Here is a 14,811-nt window from a genome sequence, read left to right on the forward strand (position 1 = left end):
TTGTTCCACATTTTGTTACGTTACAGCCTTATTCTAAAATGAATTACATACTTTTTTTAAATCCTCAACAATCTACGCACAATACCTCCATAATGACAAAGCAAAAACAGGTTTTTAGAATTTTTTGCAAATTTATATAAAAAAAATATATAAAAAAAACGGAGGCCTTGTTTACATAATTATTCAGACTTTTTGCTATGAGACTTGATATTGAGCTCAGGTGCATCCTGTTTCCATTGATCATCCTTGAGATGTTTCTACAACTTGATTGGAGACCACCTGTGGTAAATTCAAGTGACTGAACATGATTTGGAAGGGCACACACCTGTCTATATAAGGTCCCACAGCTCCGAGACATGATTGTATCGAGGCACAGATCTGGAGAAGGGTAGCCAAAAAATGTCTACAGCATTGAAGGTCCCTAAGAACACAGTGACCTCATCATTCTTAAATAGAAGAAGTTTGGAACCACCAAGACTCTTCCTATAGCTGGCCACTAGGGCGAACTGAGCAATCGGGGGAGAAGGACCTTGGTCAGGGATGTGACCAAAACCAGATGGTCACTCTGACAGAGATCCAGAGTTCCTCTGTGGAGGTGGGAGAACCTTCCAGAAGGTCAACAATCTCTGCAGTACTCCACCAATCAGGCCTATTTGGTAGATTGACCAGACGGAAGCCCTTTCTCAGTAAAAGGCACATGACAGCACGCTTGGAGTTTTGTTAAAGACATTCAGACTATGAGAAACAAGATTCTCTGGTCTGATGAAACCAAGATTGAACTCTTCGGCCTGAATGCCAAGCGTCACCTCTGGAGGCAATCTGGCACCATCCTTATGGTGAAGCATGGTGGCACCATCCTTATGGTGAAGCATGGTGGCACCATCCTTATGGTGAAGCATGGTGGCACCATCCTTATGGTGAAGCATGGTGGCACCATCCTTATGGTGAAGCATGGTGGCACCATCCTTATGGTGAAGCATGGTGGCACCATCCTTATGGTGAAGCATGGTGGCACCATCCTTATGGTGAAGCATGGTGGCACCATCCTTATGGTGAAGCATGGTGGCAGCATCATGCTTTGGAGATGTTTTTCAGCGGCAGGGACTGGGAGACTAGTCAGGATCAAGAGGAAGCTGAACGGAGTCAAGTACAGAGAGATCCTTGATGAAAACTTGCTCCTGGGTGCTCAGGACCTTGGACTGGGCCGAAGGTTCACCTTCCAACAGGACAGCGACCCTAAGCACACAGCCAAGACAACGCAGGAGTGGTGTCGGAACAAGTCTCTGAATGTCCTTGAGTGGCCCAGCCAGAGCCCAGACTTGAACCCGATCGAACATCTCTGGAGAGACCTGAAAATGGCTGTGCGAGAGGTGTGAGAGGATCTGCAGAGAAGAATGGGTGAAACTCCCCAAGTACAGGTGTGCCAAACTTGTAGCGTCATACCCAAGAAGACCCGAGGCTGTAATCAATGCCAAAGGTGCTTCAACAAAATACTGAGTAAATTGTCTGAATACTTGTAAATGTTTTTTGTATTTAGTGAATTAGCAAACATTTCAAAAATTTGATTTTGCTTTGTCATTATGGGGTATTGTGATGTCATTATGGGGTATTGTGATGTCATTATGGGGTATTGTGATGTCGTTATGAGGTATTGTGTGTACATTGATGAGCAAAAAAAATCAATTAAATCCATTTTAGAAAAAGGCTGTAACCTAACAAAATATGGAAAAAGTCAAGCAGTCTGAATACTTTCCGAAGGCACTGTATACCAAAGTATGTGGACACACTTCAAATTAGTGGATCTGGCTATTTCAGCCACACACGTTGCTAACGGGTATAAAATCGAACACACACCCATGCAATCTCCATAGACAAACATTGGCTGTGGAATGGTCTTACTGAAGAGCTCAGTGACTTTTTAACGTGGCACCGTCATAGAGTACCACATTTCCAACAAGGATGCCCTGCTAAAGCTGCCCCAGTCAACTGTAAGTACTGTTATTGTGACGTGGAAACATCTAAGAGCAACAACGGCTCAGCCGCAAAGTGGTAGGCCACACAAGCTCACAGAACGGGACCGCTGAGTGCTGAAGCGTGTAAAAATGGTCTGTCCTCATTTGCAACATTCACTGCCGAGTTCCAAAATACTTCTGGAAGCTGCTTCAGCACAAGAGCTGTTCGTCAGAAGCTTCATGAAATGGGTCTCCATGGACGAGCAGCCGCACACAAGCCTAAGATCACCATTCGCAATGCCAAGCGTCGGCTGGACTAGTGTAAAGCTCGCCGCCAGACTCAGGAGCAGTGGAAATGCGTTCTCTGGAGTGATGAATCCCAATTTATCATCTGGCAATCCGACGGACGAATCTGGGTTTGGCGGATGCCTGGAGAACTCAACCTGCCTGAATGCATAGTGCAAAACTATAAAGTTTGGTGGAGAAGGAATAATGGTCTGGGGCTGTTTTTCATGTTTCAGGCTAGGCCCATTAGTTCCAGCGAAGGGAAATCTTAATGCTACAGCATACAATGACATTCTAGACGATTCTGTGCTTCCAACTTTGTGGCAACAGTTTGGGGAAGGCCCTGTCCTGTTTCAGCATGACAATGCCCCCCGTGCACAAAGCGAGGTCCTTACAGAAATGGTTTGTTGAGATCGGTGTGGAAGAACTTGAATGGCCTTCAGAGCCCTGACCTCAACCCCATCGGACACCTTTGGGATGAATTGGAACACTGACTGCGAGCCAGGCCTAATCGCCCAACATCTGTGCCCGACCACACTAATGCTCTTGTGGCTGAATGGAAGCAAGTCACTGCCACGATGTTCCAACATCTAGTGGAAATCCTTCCCAGAAGAGTGGAGGCTGTTATAGCAGCAAAGGGGGGGACCAACTCCATATTAATACCCATGATTTTGGAATGAAATATTCGACTAGCAGGTGTCCACATACTTTTGGTAATCTCGTGTATCTTTCTAAATAACACAATTCTTAATTAAATAAATCACAATTTGTGACTCAAGTGTGGAAGTCATTTTCTAATCAAACCTGAAATGAATATTTTTCCAGATTTTTAAGATCTAACTTTCTTGTCTTTAGTTTATTGGCGGGCGCTACTTCTACACCCAAGCCTACAAGGCCCTGAAACACAAAACAGCCAACATGGACGTGCTCATCGTGCTGGCCACCTCCATAGCCTTCACCTACTCCGTGGTCATCCTCATGGTCGCCATGATAGAGAGGGCAAAGGTCAACCCCATCACCTTCTTTGACACGCCCCCCATGCTCTTTGTCTTCATCTCCCTGGGGCGCTGGTTGGAGCAGATCGCCAAGGTACTGAACCTATATATCTATTTATTTAACCTTTTATTTAACTAGGCAAGTCAATTAAGAACAAATTCTTATTTACAATGACGGCTGGCTCGCGAGTGGAGCAGCGGTCTGAGGCACTGCACCTCAGCGCAAGAGGCGTCCCATTCTACAGTCCCTGGTTCGAAACCAGGCTGTATCACATCTGGCCGAATGCTCTGTCGCTATTGCAACCATATACTCCTGACCACTCCTTGCAACCATATACTCCTGACCACTCCTTGCAACCATATACTCCTAACCTGCTCTGTCGCTATTGCAACCATATACTCCTGACCTGCTCTGTCGCTATTGCAACCATATACTCCTGACCTGCTCTGTCGCTATTGCAACCATATACTCCTGACCTGCTCTGTCTCCCTCCTCCAGAGTAAGACGTCAGAGGCTCTGTCCAAGCTGATGTCCCTCCAGGCCAGCGAGGCCACGGTGGTCACGCTCAACACGGACATGTCTGTACTCAGGTACTTCCCTAAAGAGCTCCTGTTTCTAGACCTGGAATTGGATAGACTGGGTGTTTCTGGTCATAACCAAAACCGTTTCTGGCCCTGAGATTAGGAATTGGATGGTGGTGGTATGATATTTGACACTAGTGTTTTTTTTAAAGTTTCATTTTGATGTTTAATCAGAACTGACCCCAGGCCAACATTGAACAGCGAACTCTTTTGAGACATGACATAGAACCAGTGCATTATACATCCGACTACACGCCTTTCTCTCTGTCCGTGTCAGTGAGGAGCAGGTAGATGTTGAGCTGGTCCAGAGAGGAGACGTGGTCAGGGTTGTTCCTGGAGGGAAGTTCCCCGTAGACGGGAGGGTCATCGAGGGACACAGCATGGCTGACGAGTCTCTCATCACAGGTGGGTTACAGTGGGAAGATCAACTCTGAGGATACTGCAGAAGATACATCTCAAAGCTAATCGTCTCGTCTCTGATGTATGTTTTGTGTCCCAGGCGAGGCCATGCCGGTGACTAAGAAGCCAGGCAGCTCAGTGATAGCTGGCTCTATCAACCAGAACGGCTCTCTGCTCGTCAGTGCTACACACGTGGGCCTGGACACAACCCTGTCTCAGATAGTTAAACTAGTGGAGGAGGCTCAGACATCTAAGGTGAGGCTGGTTGGTGGTGGTAATATGTTCATTTTTGTGTAAAACTATCTTCTGTTTCCTGGACTTTGAGTTGGATATAAGGGATATTTGATATATATTTGTCAATATTTGATTTTGACAGAACTGACCTTGGGCAACACATGGAGGATTTGTCTCAGAATGAATTTTCAGTTGTTCTGAGCTAGAAGAGCTTCACCTCTGTGACCTCTGACCTACGCTTTAACCTTTTTACCTTTATGACCTCTAACCTCTCCCCTGCAGGCTCCCATCCAGCAGTTTGCAGATAAGATCAGTGGCTACTTTGTCCCGTTCATCGTTGGGGTCTCTCTCCTCACTCTGTTCGCCTGGATCCTCATTGGCTTTGTCGACTTTCCACTGGTGGAGAAATACTTCCCTGTGAGTAGCCTTTACTATACTGATATCTGTGTAAAACCTTTACTATACAGATATCTGTGTAAAACCTTTACTATACAGATATCTGTGTAAAACCTTTACTATACTGATATCTGTGTAAAACCTTTACTATACTGATATCTGTGTAAAACCTTTACTATACTGATATCTATGTGAAGCCTTTACTATACTGATATCTGTGTAAAACCTTTACTATACTGATATCTGTGTAAAACCTTTACTATACTGATATCTGTGTAAAACCTTTACTATACTGATATCTGTGTGAAGCCTTTACTATACTGATATCTGTGTAAAACCTTTACTATACTGATATCTGTGTAAAACCTTTACTATACTGATATCTGTGTAAAACCTTTACTATACTGATATCTGTGTAAAACCTTTACTATACTGATATCTGTGTAAAACCTTTACTATACTGATATCTGTGTAAAACCTTTACTATACTGATATCTGTGTAAAACCTTTACTATACTGATATCTATGTGAAGCCTTTACTATACAGATATCTATGTAAAACCTTTACTGTACAGATATCTGTGTAAAACCTTTACTATACAGATATCTATGTAAAACCTTTACTGTACAGATATCTGTGTAAAACCTTTACAGAGGGTGTATTTAGCTAAATCATTCCTTCTTAAATCAGGTATTTTCATCATTTTCATTTAAGTTCTGTCTCTTTGTGAGAGCAGTATGGGAAAGCCCTAGTCTGCTGTCACCTGTCTACTTCCTGTTTAAACAGTGGAGGCTGATCAAGGAGAGGAAATCAACATTAGACTATTGAAATGTAAACCAGACTGTTCCCCTGTTTCACTGGCTCCCTCTACAGGGCTATGATAAGAGCATCTCTAATCTAACGTCTGTCTCCCTCTACAGGGCTATGATAAGAGCATCTCTAATCTAACGTCTGTCTCCCTCTACAGGGCTATGATAAGAGCATCTCTAATCTAACATCTGTCTTCCTCTACAGGGCTATGATAAGAGCATCTCCAAGGCAGAAGCTGTGATCAGGTTTGCCTTCCAGGCCTCCATCACGGTGCTGTGTATCGCCTGCCCCTGCTCTCTGGGCCTGGCAACCCCGACAGCTGTGATGGTGGGCACGGGGGTGGGCGCTCAGAACGGTATCCTCATCAAGGGAGGGGAACCACTAGAGATGGCACACAAGGTGAGGGGAGAAGACACTACCAATAAGACCGTAGTCGATCACTAATAATATCATATTGATAGTAAAAAATCATTAGGTTAGATATGTTATGCCTCATGTTTGTAGTCAGAATCTGATTGTTTGCGACTGTATGTTATTAAATTGTCTGAGGATCGCGATACTGTCGCTTCCCTTATTCCTCACTCATTACAAAAGAAACGGTGCATTTTCCAGATCCAGACAGTGGTGTTTGATAAGACGGGTACCATCACCTACGGAGCTCCTAAAGTCATCCAGGTGAAGATCGTAGTGGAGGGGAACAGGATGCCTCGCTCCCGTCTGCTGGCCATCGTAGGGACTGCAGAGAACAACAGTGAACACCCGCTGGGAGCTGCCATTACCAAGTACTGTAAACGGGTGAGTCTGTTACCAAGTACTGTAAACGGGTGAGTCTGTTACCAAGTACTGTAAACGGGTGAGTCTGTTACCAAGTACTGTAAACGGGTGAGTCTGTTACCAAGTACTGTAAACGGGTGAGTCTGTTACCAAGTACTGTAAATGGGTGAGTCTGTTACCAAGTACTGTAAACGGGTGAGTCTGTTACCAAGTACTGTAAACGGGTGAATCTGTTACCAAGTACTGTAAACGGGTGAGTCTGTTACCAAGTACTGTAAACGGGTGAGTCTGTTACCAAGTACTGTAAACGGGCGAGTCTGTTACCAAGTACTGTAAACAGGGGCGAGTCTGTTACCAAGTACTGTAAACAGGGGCGAGTCTGTTACCAAGTACTGTAAACAGGGGCGAGTCTGTTACCAAGTACTGTAAACAGGGGCGAGTCTGTTACCAAGTACTGTAAACAGGGGCGAGTCTGTTACCAAGTACTGTAAACAGGGGCGAGTCTGTTACCAAGTACTGTAAACAGGGGCGAGTCTGTTACCAAGTACTGTAAACAGGGGCGAGTCTGTTACCAAGTACTGTAAACAGGGGCGAGTCTGTTACCAAGTACTGTAAACAGGGGCGAGTCTGTTACCAAGTACTGTAAACAGGGGCGAGTCTGTTACCAAGTACTGTAAACAGGGGCGAGTCTGTTACCAAGTACTGTAAACAGGGGCGAGTCTGTTACCAAGTACTGTAAACAGGGGCGAGTCTGTTACCAAGTACTGTAAACAGGGGTGAGTCCCACAGCTGACAGGTAGGAGACTGGTTGTGATTGTGGATCATTGTGGATCCAGATGAAGTGTACTAATCTGTCTCTCTGTGTTAGGAGCTGGGGACAGAGTCCCTTGGTGCGTGTACTGACTTCCAGGCTGTGCCAGGCTGTGGAATACGATGCCAGGTCAGTAACACAGAGACCGTCAGGAGAGGACAGTGGTGTGTGTGTGTGTGTGTGTGTTAGGTCAGTAACACAGAGACCGTCAGGAGAGGACAGTGACGGCTGTGTAATAACTAAACCTGTGTGTGTGTTAGGTCAGTAACACAGAGACCGTCAGGCGAGGACAGTGACGGCTGTGTAATAACTAAACCTGTGTGTGTGTGTGTTAGGTCAGTAACACAGAGACCCTGCTGAGACAACATCAAGAGGACAGTGGTGTGTGTGTGTTAGGTCAGTAACACAGAGACCGTCAGGAGAGGACAGTAACGGCTGTGTAATAACTAAACCTGTGTGTGTGTGTGTGTGTGTGTGTTAGGTCAGTAACACAGAGACCGTCAGGAGAGGACAGTGACGGCTGTGTAATAACTAAACCTGTGTGTGTGTGTGTTAGGTCAGTAACACAGAGACCCTGCTGAGACAACATCAAGAGGACAGTGGTGTGTGTGTGTGTTAGGTCAGTAACACAGAGACCGTCAGGAGAGGACAGTAACGGCTGTGTAATAACTAAACCTGTGTGTGTGTGTGTGTGTGTTAGGTCAGTAATACAGAGACCCTGCTGAGACAACATCAAGAGGACAGTGACGGCTGTGTAATAACTAAACCTGTGTGTGTGTGTGTTAGGTCAGTAACACAGAGACCGTCAGGCGAGGACAGTGACGGCTGTGTAATAACTAAACCTGTGTGTGTGTTAGGTCAGTAACACAGAGACCGTCAGGAGAGGACAGTGACGGCTGTGTAATAACTAAACCTGTGTGTGTTAGGTCAGTAACACAGAGACCCTGCTGAGACAACATCAAGAGGACAGTGACGGCTGTGTAATAACTAAACCTGTGTGTGTGTGCGTGTGTGTGTTAGGTCAGTAACACAGAGACCCTGCTGAGACAACATCAAGAGGACAGTGACAGTGAAGACAACAACCAGGGAAACGGTGTTCTGCTCCAGATCAGTGACTCCAGAACCCGGCCAGGATCACACCCCCTCATCATGGACCCGCAGCCTCTCAGTGCGTACTGGGATGTGTAGTGCAAAATAGGACAGCTATTTTCAATTGTTTTAAAGCCGAATGGAAAATATAATCTTAAATTAGCCCTTATTGACAATTATTATTCACCATAATGCCTGACTATTCCCCTCTGTGTTCCTCTATAGCCCTGGTGCAGACAGCATCCTACGTGGTGTTGATAGGGAGCCAGTAACCTCTCTGTGTGTTCCTCTATAGACCTGGTGCAGACAGCATCCTACGTGGTGTTGATAGGGAGCCAGTAACCTCTCTGTGTGTTCCTCTAGACCTGGTGCAGACAGCATCCTACGTGGTGTTGATAGGGAACAGGGAGTGGATGAGGAGGAACGGACTGCAGATCAGACCTGATGTGGACGAGACCATGAATGAACATGAACGCAGAGGACGCACTGCTGTACTGGTGGCAGTCGACAGTGAGTTACCGAGGAGGAGTTTCCAACCCTTAATCCATTGTGTTGCTGAGTATATAACCTCTCCCCGTCTCTCTCTCCCCGTCTCTCTCTCCCCGTCTCTCTCTCCCCGTCTCTCTCTCCCCGTCTCTCTCTGTCTCTCTCTCTCCGTCTCTCTCTGTAGGTCTTCTATGTGCCATGATAGCCATAGCAGACACCGTGAAGCCTGAGGCAGAGTTGGCGGTATACACGCTGCAGGCCATGGGGCTGGAGGTGATTCTGATGACTGGAGACAACAGCAAGACGGCACGGGCCATCGCTGCTCAGGTAGGGGACTGGACAGGACTGGGTGGTTCAGAGGTCACGGGATCCATTTCATCTTCCCCTCATAGGTTATTGAAACTATCAACGAGCTGTGTTCAGGAGACGACAGAGTACTACATGCAAATCTAATGTTTATGAATACACTGAACCAGAACATGTCACTCTGGAAAACAGCATCTGATAAACAACCCAAATGTAAATGTGCTTTTATTGTGTTTTGTGAACTGTCATTTAGCTGTCGCTCTGTCCCCTCCAGGTGGACATCAGGAAGGTGTAAATGTAGGTTGTGAACTGTCATTTAGCTGTCTCTCTGTCCCCTCCAGGTGGGCATCAGGAAGGTGTAAATGTAGTTTTATTGTAGGTTGTGAACTGTCATTTAGCTGTCTCTCTGTCCCCTCCAGGTGGGCATCAGGAAGGTGTAAATGTAGTTTTATTGTAGGTTGTGAACTGTCATTTAGCTGTCTCTCTGTCCCCTCCAGGTGGGCATCAGGAAGGTGTTTGCGGAGGTGCTGCCGTCCCACAAGGTGGCCAAGGTAGAGCAGCTGCAGCAGGCAGGGAAGAGGGTGGCCATGGTGGGTGACGGGGTCAACGACTCGCCCGCTCTGGCCATGGCAGACGTTGGCATCGCCATAGGAACTGGCACTGACGTGGCCATAGAGGCAGCTGACGTGGTGCTGATCAGGGTGAGGAGCAGAGAGCTGAGTGGATGGCTGTTAATCTGTCTGGCTGTCTGATCGTCTCTACATGTTAATCTGTCTGATCGTCTCTACATGTTAATCTGTTTGATCGTCTCTACATGTTAATCTGTCTGTTCGTCTACATGTTAATCTGTCTGGCTGTCTGGCCGTCTCTACATGTTAATCTGTCTGGCTGTCTGATCGTCTCTACATGTTAATTACGGCTGAGATCCCGTTAACGGGATCGATATGACAACAGCCAGTGAAAGTGCAGGGCGCCAAATTCAATACAACAGAAATCTCATAATTAAAATTCCTCAAACATACATGTATTTTATACCGTTTAAATGTAATATTGTTGTTAATCCCACCACAGTGTCCGATTTCAAAAAGGCTTTACGACGAAAGCACACCAAACGATTATGTTAGGTCAGTACCTAGTCACAGAAAAACACAGCCATTTTTCCAGCCAAAGAGAGGAGTCACAAAAGCACAAATAGAGATAAAATGAATCACTAACCTTTGATGATCTTCATGAGATGACACTCATAGGACTTCATGTTACACAATACATGTATGTTTTGTTCGATAAAGCTCATATTTATATCCAAAAATCTGTTTACATTGGCTCGTAACGTTCTGCTTCCAAAACATCTGGTGATTTTGCAGAGAGCCACATCAATTTACAGAAATACTCATAATAAACATTGATAAAAGATACAAGTGTTATGCATGGAACTATAGATAAACTTCTCCTTAATGCAACTGTGGTGTCAGATTTTTTAAAAAGCGCATCATGCTATAATCTGAGTACAGCGCTTAGACACAAAAACAAGCCATACAGATATCCGCCATGTTGTGGAGTCAACAGAAGTCAGAAATAGCATTATAAATATTCCCTTACCTTTGATGATCTTCATCAGAATGCACTCCCAGGAATCCTAGTTCCACAATAAATGTCTGTTTTGTTAGATAAAGTCCATTTATGTCCAAATACCTCATTTTTGTTCGCGCCTTTAGTTCACAAATCCAAATTCATGACGCGCAGGCCAGAGGAAAAGTCAAAAAATTCCATTACAGTTCGTAGAAACATGTCAAACGATGTGTAGAATCAATCTTTAGGATGTTTTTAACATAAATCTTCAATAATGTTTCAACTAGAGAATTTCTTTGTCTTTAGAAATGCAGTGGAACGCAGTTACCTCTCACTGGAGCGCACCTGACTGAGCTCATGGCATTCTGGCAGACCTCTTACTCAATCAGCTCGTATTCTCTCCTCCTTCACAGTAGAAGCCTGAAACAAGGTTCTAAAGACTGTTGACATCTAGTGGAAGCCTTAGGAAATGCAATCGGACCAAATTTACACTATCTTGTATAGGCAAAGACTTGAAAAACTACAAACCTCAGATTTCCCACTTCCTGGTTGGATTTTTTCTCAGGTTTGGCCTGCCATATGAGTTCTGTTATACTCACAGACATTATTCAAACAGTTTTAGAAACTTCAGAGGGTTTCTATCCAAATCTACTAATAATATGCATATCATAGCTTCTGGGCCTGAGTAGCAGGCAGTTTACTCTGGGCACCTTATTCATCCAAGCTACTCAATACTGCCCCCAAACCATAAGAAGTTAATCTGTCTGGTTGTCTGATCGTCTCCACATGTTAATCTGTCTGTTCTTCTCCACATGTTAATCTGTCTGTACGTCTCCACATGTTAATCTGTCTGATCGTCTCCACATGTTAATCTGTCTGTTCGTCTCCACATGTTAATCTGTCTGTTCTTCTCCACATGTTAATCTGTCTGTTCTTCTCCACATGTTAATCTGTCTGATCGCCTCCACATGTTAATCTGTCTGATCGCCTCCACATGTCTGCAGAATGACCTGCTGGATGTGGTGGCGAGTATTGACCTGTCCAAGAAGACCGTCAAGAGAATCAGGATCAACTTTGTGTTTGCTCTGGTCTATAACCTGGTGGGGATCCCTATCGCTGCTGGGGTGTTCATGCCTGTTGGTCTGGTTCTCCAGCCGTGGATGGGTTCTGCTGCCATGGCCCTCTCCTCTGTCTCTGTGGTGCTGTCCTCTTTACTACTTAAATGGTGAGTTACCAGACCAGGTGCCAGTTTCCCATCAAGCTGTGGTATTTGTGTGTGTGTGTGTTAGCTCTTCTCGGCATCTTAGTTACTCTAAATCCAGCACTGAACTATTTGTAGTGCCTTATTGTTTCTGTATCTAACTCTTCTCTCTCTCTATGTGTAGCTACACTAACTCTCCTCTCTCTCTCTCTATTTGTAGCTACACTAACTCTCCTATCTCTCTCTCTATTTGTAGCTACACTAACTCTCCTCTCTCTCTCTATTTGTAGCTACACTAACTCTCATCTCTCTCTCTATTTGTAGCTACACTAACTCTCCTCTCTCTGTGTGTTTGTAGCTACACTAACTCTTCTCTGTTTGTAGCTACACGAACTCTTCTCTCTCTGTCTCTCTCTCTCTCTCTGTGTGTGTGTGTTTGTAGCTACACTAACTCTCTTCTCTCTCTCTCTGTCTCTCTGTGTGTTTGTTTGTAGCTACACTAACTCTCTTCTCTCTCTGTTTGTTTGTAGCTACACTAAGCCCAGCGCTGAGCTGCTGGAGTCTCGTCTGGGCAGTCAGAAGAGAGACGCTGCAAGCCTATCAGACGTCAGTGTACACATCGGCATGGGCGAGCTGCGCCGTTCCTCCCCCAAGCTGAGCCTATTGGACCGCGTCGTTAACTTCAGCCGCGCCTCCATCAACTCCCTCCAATCAAAGCACTCCCTGAACAGCATGGCCCTCAGCGAACCCGACAAACACTCATTGCTGGTGGGGGAGGCCCTCTGCGAGGAGGAGTTTGTCTGAGGCTAGGTTATGCTAAGCTACGCTAGTCTATGCTAATTTAAGATTGGTTTAGCCATTTTATGCTTGACTAGGCTACGCTAAGCTAACGTAAGGTAGCGAAGGCTAAGTGGGTTACATAAGTTAATTGCCCCATCCATCAACACAGGTGCCCCCAGGGTGACCATCTTTTGACTTGAAAAAGCCTTTCTGTTGCCCCACACCGTCTGACTGACAGCGCGCACTCCAATGGATGCCTGGAGGGGGGGCTTCATGTTCACTCTACCGCTGCCCTGGGTCTTTTGTCAATGGCCACTTGTACCCTCAGGGGATGGGGTCTTACACTGGGGTTTTTATAGGAGCTCTGACTCTTTGTCCAGGGTGTTAAGAGCTTCAGCTGAAAGACGATGCAGGTGTCATTAGGAAGACTGCACTGCAATCTTTTTCTATGTGCTTTATAATATGAAGGTTTGCAGAGACAATCTTTTGACATTTATCCAAAGACACCCTAAAATGGTGCCCCATGTTAAAGTGTACTTAATGTGACAAAACAAAAGTCCTTCTGAGGCAGCAGAAGTGTATTAAATATACTGTTGTATATTATGATTGTATAATTAAGCAATGAGGCCCGAGGAGGTGTGGTATAAGGCCAATATACCACGGCTAAGGGCTGTTCTTATGCACAACGCAACACGGAGTGCCTGGACACAGCCCTTAACCGTGGTATATTGGCCATACATCACAAACCCCCCGAGGAGCCTTATTGCTATTATAAACTGGTTACCAATGTAATTAGAGAAGTAAAAAATAAATGTTTTGTCATACCCGTGGTATATGGTCTGATATACCATGGCTTTCAGCCAATCAGAATTCAGGGCTCAAATGACCCATTTTGTAACGAGAGTATTTATATTAGCCTTATTTAAAAACAATTACCACAGTACTTATTTGTACTTTGTCATATATTTTCCTTGGAACATGAAGGAATGTTGTTGAGGATGTTTGTTTGTTATCCGTATGTTTCCAACAAACTTTGTTTTCTCAAATTAAGAAATATATATTGTATCATTTAAAGAATGTACTGTATAAACTCTAAGGATCTCTTACTGCAGAATACTTGTGTAACCATTTGTACCAGTAAACGTTACTGAAGTGCCAATTGTATACTCAAAGTCCAACACATTCCAAAGATAACGCTGTGCTCAGCAGGAGTCTGCAGCTGATTGGCTAGTCTGCTTTACCACAGTCTATTTATTGACCGAGTTTCTCACAGAATGAAGAAGAATTGCATGTTAATTATGTAATTCATTGGATTAGGAACACAGACCTGTGTGAAACAGCCAATAGTCAGTTATTGAATGTCAATTCTTCACTGTGAATGAAACAACCGATGTTATATGGTAGAAGTAATACGTGAGATGGGACATTTTGAAAACCAGGAAGATGTGGGTCAGTAACATCTGGGTTGCTGGAGGGGGGCACCAGGAAGACGTGGGTCAGTAACATCTGGGTTTCGGGGGGAGAGGGCACAAGGAAGACTTGGGTCAGTAACATCTGGGTTTCTGGGGGGGGAGGGCACAAGGAAGACTTGGGTCAGTAACATCTGGGTTTCTGGGGGGGCACCAGGAAGACTTGGGTCAGTAACATCTGGGTTTCTGGGGGGGGGCACCAGGAAGACTTGGGTCAGTAACATCTGGGTTTCTGGGGGGGGGCACCAGGAAGACTTGGGTCAGTAACATCTGGGTTTCTGGGGGGGATGCCTGAAATGGAGTTCTAAGTTGATTTCCAAATATCATTCTAACTATATAGAGTTAGACTATATTGCTAGAGACACTATGAAACACCCAAATGTAAAGCTAGCAGGACTAGAAGGATAGGAGATTGTAAGTCCTCTTCATTCATATTGTGGTCATGACTGATCATGCCAGAAGGCCTGCTTGTTAGTTGAACTGTCCAGTAGTGGCTTGTCATCTGTGTGTCATTCATCTACATTGCTGTGCTTTTCAACGTGAATGATGTAATCATGCAACACAATGTAGACACCAACTGATTCCTCCACATTAGATGCCAGTTTCATTGTGGTCGGATATGCAGACCATAGTGTCAGCCAGTACATGTATCTAGCCATCCGGGGGGGGGGG

At 45.1% G+C, this 14,811-nt stretch overlaps 1 protein-coding gene across 2 annotated transcripts in view; it reads left to right on the plus strand.

Annotated features, from left to right (window-relative positions):
* Window positions 1-13,776, plus strand: part of LOC139366539 (copper-transporting ATPase 1-like) — a 28,899-nt gene extending 15,123 nt beyond the window's left edge. For both annotated transcript variants that reach the window (XM_071104153.1, XM_071104152.1), the window contains exons 10-23: window positions 3,093-3,326; window positions 3,732-3,823; window positions 4,092-4,219; window positions 4,314-4,468; window positions 4,730-4,864; window positions 5,859-6,053; window positions 6,267-6,449; window positions 7,297-7,368; window positions 8,260-8,407; window positions 8,692-8,838; window positions 8,999-9,141; window positions 9,618-9,821; window positions 11,694-11,914; window positions 12,421-13,776. In XM_071104153.1, the coding sequence (XP_070960254.1) occupies window positions 3,093-3,326; window positions 3,732-3,823; window positions 4,092-4,219; window positions 4,314-4,468; window positions 4,730-4,864; window positions 5,859-6,053; window positions 6,267-6,449; window positions 7,297-7,368; window positions 8,260-8,407; window positions 8,692-8,838; window positions 8,999-9,141; window positions 9,618-9,821; window positions 11,694-11,914; window positions 12,421-12,694 (2,331 nt within the window). In that variant the 3' untranslated portion in view covers window positions 12,695-13,776. The remainder of the gene's footprint in view (window positions 1-3,092; window positions 3,327-3,731; window positions 3,824-4,091; window positions 4,220-4,313; window positions 4,469-4,729; window positions 4,865-5,858; window positions 6,054-6,266; window positions 6,450-7,296; window positions 7,369-8,259; window positions 8,408-8,691; window positions 8,839-8,998; window positions 9,142-9,617; window positions 9,822-11,693; window positions 11,915-12,420) is intronic.
* The last annotated feature ends 1,035 nt before the right edge of the window (window positions 13,777-14,811 follow it).

This window comes from Oncorhynchus clarkii, chromosome 14 (genome assembly GCF_045791955.1).
Source record: "Oncorhynchus clarkii lewisi isolate Uvic-CL-2024 chromosome 14, UVic_Ocla_1.0, whole genome shotgun sequence".
NCBI classification, from domain to species: Eukaryota; Metazoa; Chordata; class Actinopteri; order Salmoniformes; family Salmonidae; genus Oncorhynchus; species Oncorhynchus clarkii.